Consider the following 14,332-nt stretch of genomic DNA (forward strand, 5'->3'; position numbering starts at 1 on the left):
TCAAAATAGTCATAGTATAGTATGTGGTCCAAAATGAGACAAAAAAGTCATAGTATAGTATGTGGTCAAAAATCACTCAAAAAAGTCATAGGATAGTATGTGGTCTAAAATCGGTCAAAATAGTCATAGTATAGTATATCGTCCAAATTCGGTCAAAATAGTCATAGTATAGTATGTCGTCCAAAATGAGACAAAAATAGTCATAGCATAGTATGTCGTCCAAAATCGGTCAAAATAGTCATAGTATAGTATGTGGTCCAAAATCACTCAAGAAAGTCATTGTATAGTTAGTCGTCCAAAATCGGTCAAAATAGTCATAGTATAGTATGTGGTCCAAAATGAGACAAAAAAGTCATAGTATAGTATGTCGTCCAAAATGAGACAAAAAAGTCATAGATCCAAAATCACTCAAAAAAGTCATAGTATGTGGTCCAAAATGAGACAAAAAAGCCATAGTATAGTATGTCGTCCAAAATGAGACAAAAATAGTCATAGTATAGTATGTGCTCCATAATCACTCAAGAAAGTCATAGTATAGTATGTCGTCCAAAACGGTCAAAAAAGTCATAGTATATAAAATAGACAGCATTCGTGTCCAGACCAGGAATCAAACCCATCACAATCTTGCAGCAGCAACAGCATTAACTGGTTTTAACCCCTACACCACCATGCTGCTCTTATCTCACAGTCAAATGTCATAGTATTGTATGTCGTCCAAAATGTGAGAAAAAAGTCATCGTATTAGTATAGTATAGTATGTTAAAACAACATAGTATACTAAGCCTTTCACGCGTCCTCTGACAGAGATATGGAGATGAAACCATGACAACAGCTTAATGTTATCGTACCCACCTGATTAGCCTTAGCGTTCTCACACACAAACGTCTCGTAATTGGTGGCAAATGTCGGCGCGTTGTCATTGATGTCCAGCACTCGGATGTAAACGGGCACACGGCTGATCTGCTGTGGGTTGTCTGGGAAACACAAAGGTAGAAATTAGTCAAGCAATAAGAGCCCTTTTTACACTAGAAATACTGAAGTTCACTCTTCTGCACCAAACCCCATAGATAAAACCTGTGTTTTTAGCCCTGTAGGGACACAAGAGCTGCAGGTCTACTCTGCCTCATTTGGTTAGTTTTGTGTCACTTGGGTAAATCTGAACTTTGGATTTCAAACACAGAATTCACCTAATCACACATATTGAGTTACTGATGGAGGCAGCAGTGGATCAACAACTCTTGTGTGATGTGGTGTGAAAATCGATTTTCACAATGGACTTTGGTGCGGGAGAGCGAGTGTGTTTACAGTTTACAAAGTGACACAAACTTCATTTCCCAGTCAGAAAAGGTTGCTTAACAGACATTTGTCAACAAAACACAAATAAAACTAAAATGGAATAGGGAATAAGTTAAAAAAAATTCTTCTCAGGTCTGCGACAAACAAGCACTTCAACAACAAAACATTCAGAGGTTTGGTATCTGCCTATTATATGTTCCATCTATTCCGAAAGAAAAAACCCAATTTGTCTGTGAGAATAAGGAGCAGCAGACGAAAAAGAAGAAGTCGTCCTTCTGCTGCGGCTGCACTCACTGAACTCTGTGGCGATGACGGAGATGTTGTGCCAGGCGTTCTCTTCTCTGTCCAGCTCCCTGAGGATGAACAATGACCCGTTGCCTGCATGGATGTTGAACACTCTGTCCATGTCTGTGCGCCGATCAATGGAGTACCTGCACAAAAAACACACACACATACATGTGAACACGGTTCAAGGTCTGCTGCTAAACATGTGCACTCAGGTCGTGTGGAAGTGGGCTGTTTTCCCTGGTTTACACTCACAATTACAGGGTTTCTCATGTGTGAAAAAGCAGCGAGGAGACGATGAAAAAATAACGCTTTGGAGCTGTAAAGCCCTCGGTCAGTAGCTGTATTTCCTCGGTTTGTGGTTGTTTTTCCTGAGAATAGACGCACAGTCGCAAAGGGAGCGGCGCTTTTCTGTTGCCCAATCAGTTGACTCGACTTGGGTCCAGCCTCGCCTGTACCATTACCGAAAGAAAAAAAATGGGAACGGTTTGGGACGGTTACTTTGGTGGTCGGTGGAAACACGGCTCAAGTGAACGTTTGTACCAAATTTGAAAGGATTCTTTCAAGAAGTTCTTGAACGATCGTGTTCTGAGGCAACGTTGACCTCCGTCTTTTACTTCCTAAGTGAGATCCAAGTGAACGTTCTTTTAAAACATTCTGAAAATATTAGATTTTTGTCTGTGCCAGAATTTTTTCTGAAGACATTTTTCTGTAAAACATGTTCATAAGGTAACTGTAACCTTCATCTTTTACCTCTTTAATCGTATCACTTCAATATTAAGTCCAAGGGTTCTTTCACCAAGTTCTTGATATAATTCATGTTCCCGAGGCAAGTCATGTGATTTCTGAGGACATTCTTGTTATATAATGGGATTTCTTAGGCAACAGTAACTTTGATATTTTACTTCCAAACTCTAATCCGTTCTAATCACTCTCCTATATCAAAGTCCATAGAGAAAATCAGCGATTAATATCGCAGCTGCCTCGATTAATAACTTCATGTGTGTTTATTTTCTGACTTTTCGGTTCTGATTTGACCTCAGTGACACAAAGTGACCACACAAGGCAGCAGCAGACCAGCAGCTCCTGTCTCTCCACAAGCAGTGGACAGTTTACTTTATGGAGTTTGGTGTAAGGACAGTAATTTGGTTTTACACACGTGACACAAAGTTTGGTTTCTCGTCTGAAAAGGCAGACTCGTGGTGAGATAAAGCAATTGTGAGACTTTGGTTAAGTAGACAAAATGTCTTTTTTTTCCAGATTTCTGCTTGCTTTAAACGTTGTCACATAAACCTGAACTGTCTGCAAGAGTTCAGCCCCTGGTGAGCTTTAACACATGACATATAGTCTGCTGTCGCACTAAAAGAGGCGATGTTGACGTTTTAACAGTACCACACACACACACACACACACACACACACACACAGAGAGGCAACAGGTTATCCCATCATGTTGTTTTCCTCTGCCTCTCAGACTCCTGTGATACATCAGTGTGATTAATGGAGTAGCAGACATCAGGAGGGCCGGCGTGAGAGGAAGGAGACCCCCGAGGGGAGACGATGAACCGGGGCTCTCACGGCACCGATGCACCTCCTCCTCCCTTAGCCCCTCCCTGCTGATTCTCCTGCATTAACCGTTTTAGTGTCTTTATCTAAACAGTCTCTCCTCGCCTGCCTGCGCCCACCGCCGCTCCTCCACCACCACCGCAGAGCCCAGGCCGACAGTAACTCTAACCTTGTTAAATCTGCGACGGCCGTGGGCTTCACTAATTGCTTTTCTAATATTCCCAATAATTCAGCTGGCTGGGCTCTAACCCTTCCCCTGATTAATGACGGAGGGATAACGGCGCACTCCGCCCTGACCGGGGCGTCCAAAGTGCTGCTCTCAGCAGGCAGGCAGGCGGCCGGGTGGAGGCGGGGCCAAGGACACGCAGGGTTAGAGAAATGTTAGTGGTTGGGACGCAATCCCCTCTGTCCTTCACTGTAGTCGGCTGTGTTTTTTGCAGTATATAAAAGTATTTTTAGAGAGTGTATATTACAATTATCTGAGCTTTGTATTTTGGAAAAAAAAAAACAGTAATTCAACTATTTAGACTTTTCTGAGTTTGGGTCACTTGCTTTGTGAAGCCTCCATCACGAAGTTCAAACTTGCTATTTTGTGACATTGGTGTTTGAAATCCTTCATTCAGATTCACCTCAGTGACACAAAGTGACCACACGAGGCAGCAGTGCACCAGCAGCTCCTGTGTCACTACAAGCTAAAATCGGCAATTTGCTCTATGGGATTTGGTGCAGCTCACAAACTTCAGTTTACCAGTGATATTAAGTGAAGAATCTAATCTTAAGATATTGTTGACTTAATTAAGCAGGTGTGGACTTTATTACGTGAGCCTTTTATTAAGTGGTTAAAATTAATGTTTTCATGTGTCCCTGTTAGCAGTTTATCCACAGCTATCAAAGCAACACAATAAACAAAATTGGTGTTCAACTGGAGGACAGTTGATGAATAACTTGTCCGTTTCCACGCAAAACTATTAAAAGGTTTTTTTCTTTTTCAGTGTTTATTTCCAGAGCTCGCCCTTGGTGAGCTGCAGAGTGGGAACAGCATTAAGAATATTGCGGCATTAAAACCACTTCATTGAAACAGGACTAATAAAACTCTAATAAAAGAGTTGGCAGCTTTTTAAAGATGGAGTGACCCATTACGCCTGCGGCAGCAAAACTGCAGGATCGACTTAGGACTTGATATGTTTTAGTGTTTGAGGGGGAAATAAAAAAACTTTTTAACTAATTGTTTTTCAGATTTCATCCAGCAATCCGTCCGTCCAATCAGAGAGTAGATTTCAGTGTTGAAAATCAGCGGTTAAAGTGATTTCTGAAGTGAGATTATATGAAGTACTGCATATAATCTCACTGGAATCTTGTACTTTATAAAGTGTGTGCCAAACTCCAATGAGAAAATTGTCATTTTTGCAGTCGGGGGAACAAAGTAGCTGCCGGTCCACAGCTTCCTTGTTTGATGAGTTTGTGTCACTGAGGTAAATCAGAATAAAAGGGATTTCCAACACTGAAGTCGCACAAATAACACAATTGATCAATAACCCTTCAACGGCTCCTGTGTGCTCCTGAGGTAAAATCGCTGATTTCTTCTATGGACTTAAAATAAAATGGTAAACAAACTCAAAACATAGCATGCTCCTGAGACTGGAGTACATTTTATGAGGGGAGTCACACTAATTACAAATTTGACCTCCCTGATGGAGGATTAAAGACCCATATGTGCTCTGGATGCGATGATGTAAAATCGCTGGTTTTCTCTCTGGACTTTGGTGCAGGGAACAGATCGGTCTCTGTCAGTGTCAGCGCCTCATACAACCACACTTTAACCTCCATTTCAGGGACTTTGACGAACCAACTGGTGTGAAAACGCTTCTCAATGTTGGCCTGCGTCTGGGTGCAGATTTCCAGGTGTGTCCAGGTTTCACGTGCGCATACAGTACACAAGCGCTCGTTTCAGCGGCTAATTAAGACGAGCATCCGAGTGATTTCCTCACGCCAGGCAGCCCCCAGGTTCCCCTGGCTCTCCTCCTCCACTAACGGGCTTTAAATGCCACGGGGTAGCTGCCTCCTCCATGATGGGCGATAAAAGAGAATGATATCATATTTGACACCTGCAATAAAGTGGTGGAACTTCAACCTTGAGAGCCAACTCCCTTAGTGGATCGTAAAAATGAGAAAAAGTCTTTGAGACAGAGTCGTCGGCGCAGCACTGCCATTACTCCTGTTTTAATAGAATACTCGCATAATTTCATAACCGCATTACCCGAGTCGTGCGAGTGAACTTTTGTCCCGTCGCAGTGTTAAGTAGCATTTTGTGTCTTTTGATAGAATAATATTTCTCTCTCTCTTCCAGGACCTCATAATGTATCTGAGCGCCGTTTATGTTTATGGACAACAGAGATTGAAGGACAAAGATTGACTTTCAGGGCTTTAAAAGACATTTAAAAGGTTTGGATTTCGCATAACTCACCGACTGCCGCATTCATAGTAAAAAGATTTAACACTGTAACTGGTAGGATTTCCATACAATAATTGGTATAAAACATGTTCACACTGCAAAAAAAAGCATTGTTTTTAAAATTGTATTACATTTATTAGTTTTTGGCCTGTTTTTCCTAATTTTAAGGCAAATTATGGTCTGAAAGTGGCAACATTTACAAGTTAGTTTTAAGTATTCTAGCTCGCTGGCAGATTTAGTCGATTACTGTACCTGATGAGACTGTGTTTGTCGTCTGGATCGTTCGCGCTCACGGAGCCGATGATCGTGTTCTTGGCCGCGTCCTCTTTGACCTCCATCACGTAGCTGCCGCGCACAAACTCCGGCGGCTCGTCCACGTCCTCCACGACGATCTTGATGGTGGCCTCGTCCCTGAACGGGCCAGAGGAGAAGAAGCGAGGGTTGATGTGGACGTTCTCCACCTGCACACGGAGACTGTACTGACGCTTCTTCTCAAAGTCCAGAGGCTGTGACGAGCAGAAGAAAAAGCTGTTAAATATACCGTGTATATATAAACTTGTTTTCTATCTTACTTTGAATCCTGTGTCGGAACATTTTGCTTAAAAACATCACGTTTTATATGCAGCGGCACGTTCGTTCAGCTGCTGATTTTCAGGGGAAACAAATCTAACATTCTGAGTGCGGGATCGAGTTCTCAGATAAATTCTGACCAGGCTGCCACCAACATTAGTAGATACTGGCTCCATGTTTGTTCCATTTTGTTGGTTATTTTCATAATCGGTTCATCTGTTGATTATTTGTTACAATGATCAGTCAGTGTTGTGTTCTTGTTTTTGTCCACAAACTAAAAATGATTCAGTTTTAATGATTTCTTTTTTTCTTTGTTGCAAATAAACCAGAAAAATATTCACATTTAAGAAGCTGAAAAATCAAGAGAAATGTGTTTTAATTATTGAAAAACACTCAAACTGATTAATCAATTATCAAAATAGTTGATTCATTTAGTAATCCATTAACAATCGAATAAGTCGAAAGCAGCAAAATTGTTTTTAAGACCTCGCAGACGCCCTGTTATTGCTATATTTTAGTTGTTATTACACAGCTACTTCCTAAAGGACAGATTATTTCACACAAACTAATGGTGCTTTTAATGACTTGGACATTTTTATCTTATTGCTTTTGCAAAAAATAAAATAGGCCGTCACGTTTCAATGGGGGTTGGGAGTGCATCCATAGCAACCTATTTCCTTGTCCTGCAGCTCTCGGTGCCCTTTAAAGCTGCAGTAGGCAACATGTTTTTGTCATTATTGATCATTAACTCCATAGTAACCTTTCAGTGTAATGTTAATATAGTGATTTGAACGAGAAATCCGACTCCCGGATCTCCCGTGAAATTCTCTGCCGCACAGAAATAATAGATTGTACGACGCCGCGGTGAACAAATATTCCACCCAGCCGTGTAATACAGTACACAAATAATGTACATACATATATTTTCATGTTACTTTTCATGTTTTGTTCCTTTTGTCTTCAGACAAATGAAGACATTTCCTGTCAACACGTTTCATGTCGGTGCTTTTCAGTGTGATTTCCTGATCCCGTCCACACTCTATGAAACTATCAATCAAAGCTGTTGTCTCTTGATGTTTGCTCAGTGACATCTGTTCATTTTGGAGTTGTTGTTGTTGTTTTTTTGTTAACACTGAGAGATCAGTGTGCCAGATTACTTCATACGCTGCAGAGAAAATAATCCTGTTTGGTCTGTCAGACTTTGTTGTCTTGTGTTATTTAGAAAAATCTGTTTAAATGTTTGTTTGGTTTTTATTAAAGTGAAAATGAACCACTGAATAATATGACTGTGGTCCATTTATTTGTATTTAAGCCAAGCTTTAGCATAACAACCTAACTTGGTATTCTTTTCTAAAAATTGTGTATTAGCCATCTTTAACACATTTACGTAATGAAGTACATGCTTCTGTTTGTTTACTGGTAGAGGTTTATTGTTTTAGAAAACAGAGAAGGAAGAGGTTTCTTTTCTTTTCCCCTTGGACGTTAGCATGACTTTTACAGCAGTAAAGAGGCTGCTAAACTCTAGCTAGCTGGCTGCTACTGCTACACCTACTGATGTTAGCAACTACAGGAGCAGCTATCTGCCAGCTGTTGGTAGCTACCGTTGCCATAAAGCCTCTGTATTTGACATTAGCAGGTACTATAGCTAGTATAGTATAGTATAGTCATCAGAGTTTAACAATTTTCTTTCCATTTTGTTTTCTTTTTTAAAGTGTATTACGTTCACATGCTCGAATGATAGCTTTCATTCATTCATTCACATAAGCAGCTAATGTAGCCAGACATGGCATGTTAGATGTTAGCAAGTTTTACTGCCCTAAATAGGGTGCTTAACTCCAGCTTGCTGGCTGCTACTGATGCTATTGCTACACCTACTGATGTTAGCAGCTACAGAAGCTGCTAGGCTCCAGCTATTTCTAGTTACTTCTACCATGGCGTCTATATTTGACATTACAGTTATTTTCATAAAACGCAGTGGATATCCGTTTGACATTAGCAACTAATGTATGTGGCATTGGCATTAGCAGCTACTATAGCCAAAAAATAAAACTGTGGGTATTTGATGTTAGCAGTGACTCTAGTCAGACCCTGTAGCATCATTGTCTGATGTTTACAGCTACTTTTATCTGGCTACAACAGATGCTACATGTCAAACGTCGATGCCACGGTGTCAGGCTACAGTAGTGCAGCTAGCAGCTAGCTGTTGTGAGCCCTCCTCACATGAAAGACGTGGACATTTCTGCAACTTTAACTGGCGTGAATGAACAAACAACAGAACGGGACCATTAAAATGGCTGTTCAATCTCTGCTAGCAAAAATAGTGTTGTTTTTTTTAAAGCAAATCTAACAGAAGATCAAGTTTGATATGTACATTTCAACCAATTAACAAAGAGCTTTTTGAGATTTTGTTCTATTCTGTCGACCACCCAGAACATTATGTTTACACTGAAGATATTTTTGATGTACGTTAATGACAGAACATCACGTAAATATACTGCACGCACATTTCTGCGCTGTGATAATAACCACCCACCTAAAGACTTAAAAGGGCTTCATTTTGTGGCCGCTGCTCTCACCAGTAGGTGGTCCAATACTATATTTATGCTTCTGTTGGCGTGCAGTCTTTCATTTCACCCATTTGTTTGGTTAAAAGGAAGCAGATTTGTTATGATCCTGTGCGTGTGTGTGTGTGTGTGTGTGTATGTAATCCTGCAGCTACTGTACAGTATCCTGCTCTTACAGCCTGTGATGTGCAGGATGATTAGTGGCCCACATGGCTGCTGAAGTTTTCTGTCGTCTTGCATGTTTTCTTGCAACGCTAACGCTTTAATGCTCCCCTTTTTTTCCCTGAACTTTTTTTTTTTGAAGTTGCAGCCACTGAAGGTATCCCCCTATTGATGGAAATAATTGGCAAACGTTGCATCTTAACGATGGCGCCGAGCAGGAGTCTCTGTATCAGAGCGAGCGAGTGCTTCCCTCGCAGGCAGCCTACTGTACATATGAAAGGGGCGGCAGCTCTCGCTCCGTGATCGCTGGAAACGGCCCATGAAAGCTTGAGAAATCCAAATGGAGCAAACCATTTTCTGAAGCCATGAATAATAACATAATGGGAGTCATTGATTTCTGCTGCTCTGCGTTAAGGCGAGGGGGGGAGTGCACGTCAGCATCGCATGTGGCTTTGAAGGACAGCGTACAAGCGGAGACGGGACGCACTCCCTCATGACAAGCCCATTTAATTAGTAGGTTCAGAATTAGGGCATGCCCACTCCCCGCAAACACACACGCACTCCGCCCGCATGCCACATCCACTACAGCGCCACAGCAGTGGCTACAAAAGGCAATTATGTCATCTTCCACTTAATGATGGCATGATGGAAGCGATCGATGGAAGGCTGCAGGGAGGCCGCTTGATAAGGCAACAGCCAGATTCTGTTGAATACATCAGAAACACACGGCGGTGCACACACACACACACACACACTGCTGAACGCCGCGATCCATACTGAGCATCAATATTCCTGCTTTGGTCTCGGCTGACAGGAAGAATGAGTCTCCCTCGAAACATGTGTAGTGGAGGTGCGTGCGAGTGTAAGTCGAAATTTAATAACTGCAGCCGACCATTTTCTGCTCGTCTCTGTCTCAGAGTATGGAAATATAAAGTTTATATCCGTTTTTTTTTTCTTTATTGAGTGCAGTTTCCTCCTTTTTTTGTAAAAGCAGGAAGCACGCTGCTCAGAGAAGGTTCAGCTTAAGGCGTTACTGATGCTAAAATAGATTAAATGAGATAATATTTGTGTTTTTTATGTATTTAGATTCAGATTAGAGACTAAAACTACAGTGAGAGGTGATAGTTTTATGTAATATTGCTGTTATTCTATTAACAATAGGTCTTTTTTTTTTGCTGGGAACTGTGACTCAGGCCTGAAATCTGACAACAGATAAATGAAGGCTTTCTTCACATGAAAAGCAGAACTTTTCCAGTAAAATATTTTTTCAAATGTTACTACTCACAAAAATAACCCCAAGTGACTCTAAATGCTGTAATATATGTCAGGCCTGTAGGTGGTGCTGAGCCCTTGTCGTGAGTCTCTACTACATTCAGGATTTAGTAAATACTAAACTGCGACTAAAGTGTTAGGAAACAGTAGCTTAGTTTACAGCTACTAGTTCAGTTGCAGTCCCGTAGCTCGTAAATACATAATAATATCGCAAATTAAGATGTTCATGATGATATTTCACAGTTTTTAAAGGTACAAAATGTCAATATCATGAATATCTATATCAAAAACACGAAATAAACAAGACAAAGATAAATCTAAAGTTAAGTAAATGGTAATGTGGACCTATAATTAAAACAACAACCAAGCTTTTATATATATATATAAATACAACATATATATAATTTAATGCTTAATGTAGTACATTTATTACAATTATAAAATATTCATTCTGACATGATATATCGATTGACGGGCCGCCAGTTTGACACCTCTGACCTATGTGTAAATATTTAGTAATTACTAGGCTCTGTGCATTTGCCCGTAAAAGTGACTAAAACCTGATTTAGTCAACACTCAGTTAAAGGGGTATCAGAGTATTTAGAGATTTTCAGAGGCAGGTGCACAAGGAGACGTTAAAGCGTTGTGAGAAACTGGCCTTGGGGCCTGGGGATTTTAAAACCCAGTAAAGACCATGCCGTGTCACACACTGACCTTCCTGAGCAGAATCATTCCCTCCTGCGTGCTCCTGTTGGTGGCGATGTCAAACATGCCGGGGCCGTCGCTCCAGATGATCCTGTAGTCCATCTCCGCATTCTCGCCGATGTCTCCGTCCATGGCTCGGATCAGTCCCACCGCAGAGCCCAGCTCCACGGTCTCCGGGACCCGGAACTCGTAGAGAGCTGCAGAGAAAAACGAGTCCACGTACAGTCCAATCAATCAGGGAAAATAAAATATAAAACAGCTTGAAGAATAAAGAACAGTATGTGAGTCAGACCCTCGAAAACCATGACAACCACAATTATCACCTTGTTATTTTTGTCCACGTCTGTTTTCTCTGGATGCAATTTACTTAAGATGAAAACACAGTTACAGAGAAGCTGATTTTTACCACCTAACAAAAATATCCCCTCATAAAATCTAAGCCAGTGTAAGTCTGTGATATCTTAACAATATTGTTACCACTTTATTTCAATATTCAACGGCATTTTCTGACTGAAAACCAAGTTTTTGGTCTTAAAGTCTCACTCTTCCACACCAAACCCCCGTTGAGAAAATCAACAGTTTTACAAACACGGCTCACAGGAGTCGTTGATCCACCGCTGCCTCCACCAGTCACTTCAAATGTGTCATTGTGTCATTTCGGTGTTTTAATTCCTTTGTTCAGGTTTACATGAGTGACGCAAACTTGCCACGTGAGGCAGCAGTCGACCGGCAGCTTGTGTCCCTGTGAGCTAAAAATGCTTATTTTCTCTATGGAGTTTGGTGAGCAGTTTTACTAACTTTAGTTTCCAGCCAGAAAGGACAGTTTAACAGCAAAATAAAGAGATAACAAATGTTTTTTTTTCGTCCTGCTGTCCCTGCTGGCAGAAAAGAATGTCCCTATTTCAACCACAGCTTGAACTAATTCATTTTTAAGAAGTGAAGGAAAAAAAAAATAAACGCCCTAAAATGAACCCGGAGATCAATTTACACAACAACACTGAGAGCACTGACGTAAGAGTTTGCGCAAAGGAAGAAGAAGAAGAAGAAGAAGAGGCTTCGCAGCGCGGCACAGAAACATATTTCATTTCCAAATCAGACATTTGGCCTTTTAACATAAGTATTGACTCGCCACTCGTATCTTTTACTGCACAACATAAATTCTTGTTCAATTTGCTCGACAGAAAATTAATTGCACCTCCGCGTTATTATATCTTTTCTTTTGCCCTTATTGTGTCAGATGATTTCCTGGTTTGAGGTTGGACAAATTGATGGCCGCCTGTCAGCGGCGGCGGCGGCTGCATCTCGTCTGTGCTTAAATAAATAGCCGGACTAGTGGGAGAGAACAGGCGTGATATACACACAGCCTGCAGAGACAAACAGCACTGACACGCTAATAAAACATGCTGACAGTGTTTTGGCAAAGCAGGTCGCCGTGACGCTGACACTCGCCTCAACTAACACGCAGACACGCGCGGTGAACGTGACGCACCGCGAGGTTTCCCCCCCACACTAACAGGTATTTAGCGTTGGGTGGAGAAGAGGAGGCATCACTCGCGCAGACAACAATGATATCACTTCCTGACACTCTGCCTCCTCTCGGTGTCCCATTACAATATTTTCTGTCTCTTTCTCTCGCTCCATTCAAGCTCCCCTCCCCTCCCTTTATCTCTTTTCTTCCTCCTGTCAACTCCTCCATCCCTGTCATATCCATCTCCCTCCCTCTAGCTCTTTATTTATTGGCAGCAAAGCTGAAATGGCAGCGTCTGTCCATCCCTCACTGCTACACCCTGAGAAGAGATAGTTGAGGTTATTCTGAAGTGTGATTGTGTGAGGTACTGACACACACACACACACACACACACACACACACACACACACAGCCAGTGCCGACTTACACCGCGTCAGCGTTTCAGATTAGGAAATCTATGCCCGCTTTAGTCCAGTGATATCTTTAGAACGTACGTTTGGTGCTTTTATCTCGTGTTTCAGGGCCTTTCCCCTCAACAGGAAATTAGAAGTGCTCGCTCTCAACACACCAAATCCCATAGAGGAAATCAGAATTTTTAGCCCGTGGGGACGCAGGAGCTGCTGGTCCACTGCTGCCTCGTGTGGCCAGTTTGTGTTACTTTTTTATTCTTATAGTATCGCTGGTGTAGATTTGATTAGGAGAGCGTTTTATTAAGTTGTTAAAATCTGGTTTTCCTTGTGTCTCAAGCCTACATAAGTGTATAATATGTAAAGAATACGTTTACCACTTTATCTCATCGTTACACGGCCTTTTCTGACCAAAAACTGAAGTTTGTACACCACTCACTCTCTTCCACCAAAGTCCATAGAGAAAATCAGTGATTTTAGCTCGCGGTGACACAGGAGCTGCTAATCCATTGCTGCCTCGTGTGGCCAGTTTGTGTTACTTTTATATTCTTATAGTATCGCTGGTGTAGATTTGATTAGGAGAGCGTTTTATTAAGTTGTTAAAATCTGGTTTTCCTTGTGTCTCAAGCCTACATAAGTGTATAATATGTAAAGAATACGTTTACCACTTTATCTCATCGTTACACGGCCTTTTCTGACCAAAAACTGAAGTTTGTACACCGCTCACTCTCTTTCACCAAAGTCCATAGAGAAAATCAGTGATTTTAGCTCGCAGTGACACCAGAGCTGCTCGTCTGCTGCTGCCTCGTGTGGTCACTTTGTGTCACTGAGGGAAATTCCAATGATGGGATTTCAAACCCCGAAATCAGAAATGGACACATTTGAACTTAGTGATGGAGGCAGCGGTGAATCAGCAACTCCTGTGTGCTGTGATGTAAAATCGATAATTTTTTCTATGGGGTTTGGTTTAGGAGGGTTTGAGTGGTTTACAACGCAACACAAACGTCAGTTTCCTGTCAAAACAGTGGAAAAACTGACACACATTCAGCACTGACGGCATCTAATCTAAGATATCATAGACTTAAGACATGTTTTGTTAAGAGGCTACAAAGGCTCAGTGTGAACCACACTTCAAAAAACCCTGAACTACGCCTTTAACGCTGGTGTAAGCAAAGTGGGGAAGGGGCTGATAAATGGCAGAAAACAGTGTGAGATCAGTGGTCGTGTGTCTGTCGCCGCTTTACAGTTAGCGCTCGCTGTTAGCGAGGGGGGTTAGCGCGGCGACACCGGTAATCTGTCAATCTGAGTGTGGCTGCTGTCGCCGCTCGCACGAGAGGGAGGGAGGTGAGAGAGGAGGGCGGGAGACAATAAAGGAGGCACAGCAGAAAATGAAGGATTGATGTGTCATGAGTGAAACAAAAAAAAAAATGGGAGACAAAACAATAAAGTCAAAAGGCTGCAAGGACAAGTTGGAGCAGTAAATTGAGAGCGTTGGCTTTATGGAGTAAAAGGCAGCAGAAGAAAGACTTAATAGAAGCAGAGAGACAAAGGGAGATGATGAGGAGGAGGGAGAGGAGGGGGAGGAG

The 14,332-nt window shown here is 41.8% G+C and overlaps 1 protein-coding gene across 4 annotated transcripts in view; it reads right to left on the minus strand.

Moving 5' to 3' along the window:
- The window catches only part of LOC131472318 (cadherin-6-like), a 113,255-nt gene that overhangs the window by 22,226 nt on the left and 76,697 nt on the right, over nucleotides 1-14,332 (minus strand). For all 4 annotated transcript variants that reach the window (XM_058649384.1, XM_058649358.1, XM_058649376.1 and 1 more), the window contains 4 exons: nucleotides 10,881-11,068; nucleotides 5,851-6,104; nucleotides 1,591-1,727; nucleotides 853-974 (listed from right to left, as the gene is read on the minus strand). In XM_058649384.1, the coding sequence (XP_058505367.1) occupies nucleotides 853-974; nucleotides 1,591-1,727; nucleotides 5,851-6,104; nucleotides 10,881-11,068 (701 nt within the window). The remainder of the gene's footprint in view (nucleotides 1-852; nucleotides 975-1,590; nucleotides 1,728-5,850; nucleotides 6,105-10,880; nucleotides 11,069-14,332) is intronic.

This window comes from Solea solea, chromosome 1 (assembly GCF_958295425.1).
Source record: "Solea solea chromosome 1, fSolSol10.1, whole genome shotgun sequence".
Classification (NCBI taxonomy): domain Eukaryota; kingdom Metazoa; phylum Chordata; class Actinopteri; order Pleuronectiformes; family Soleidae; genus Solea; species Solea solea.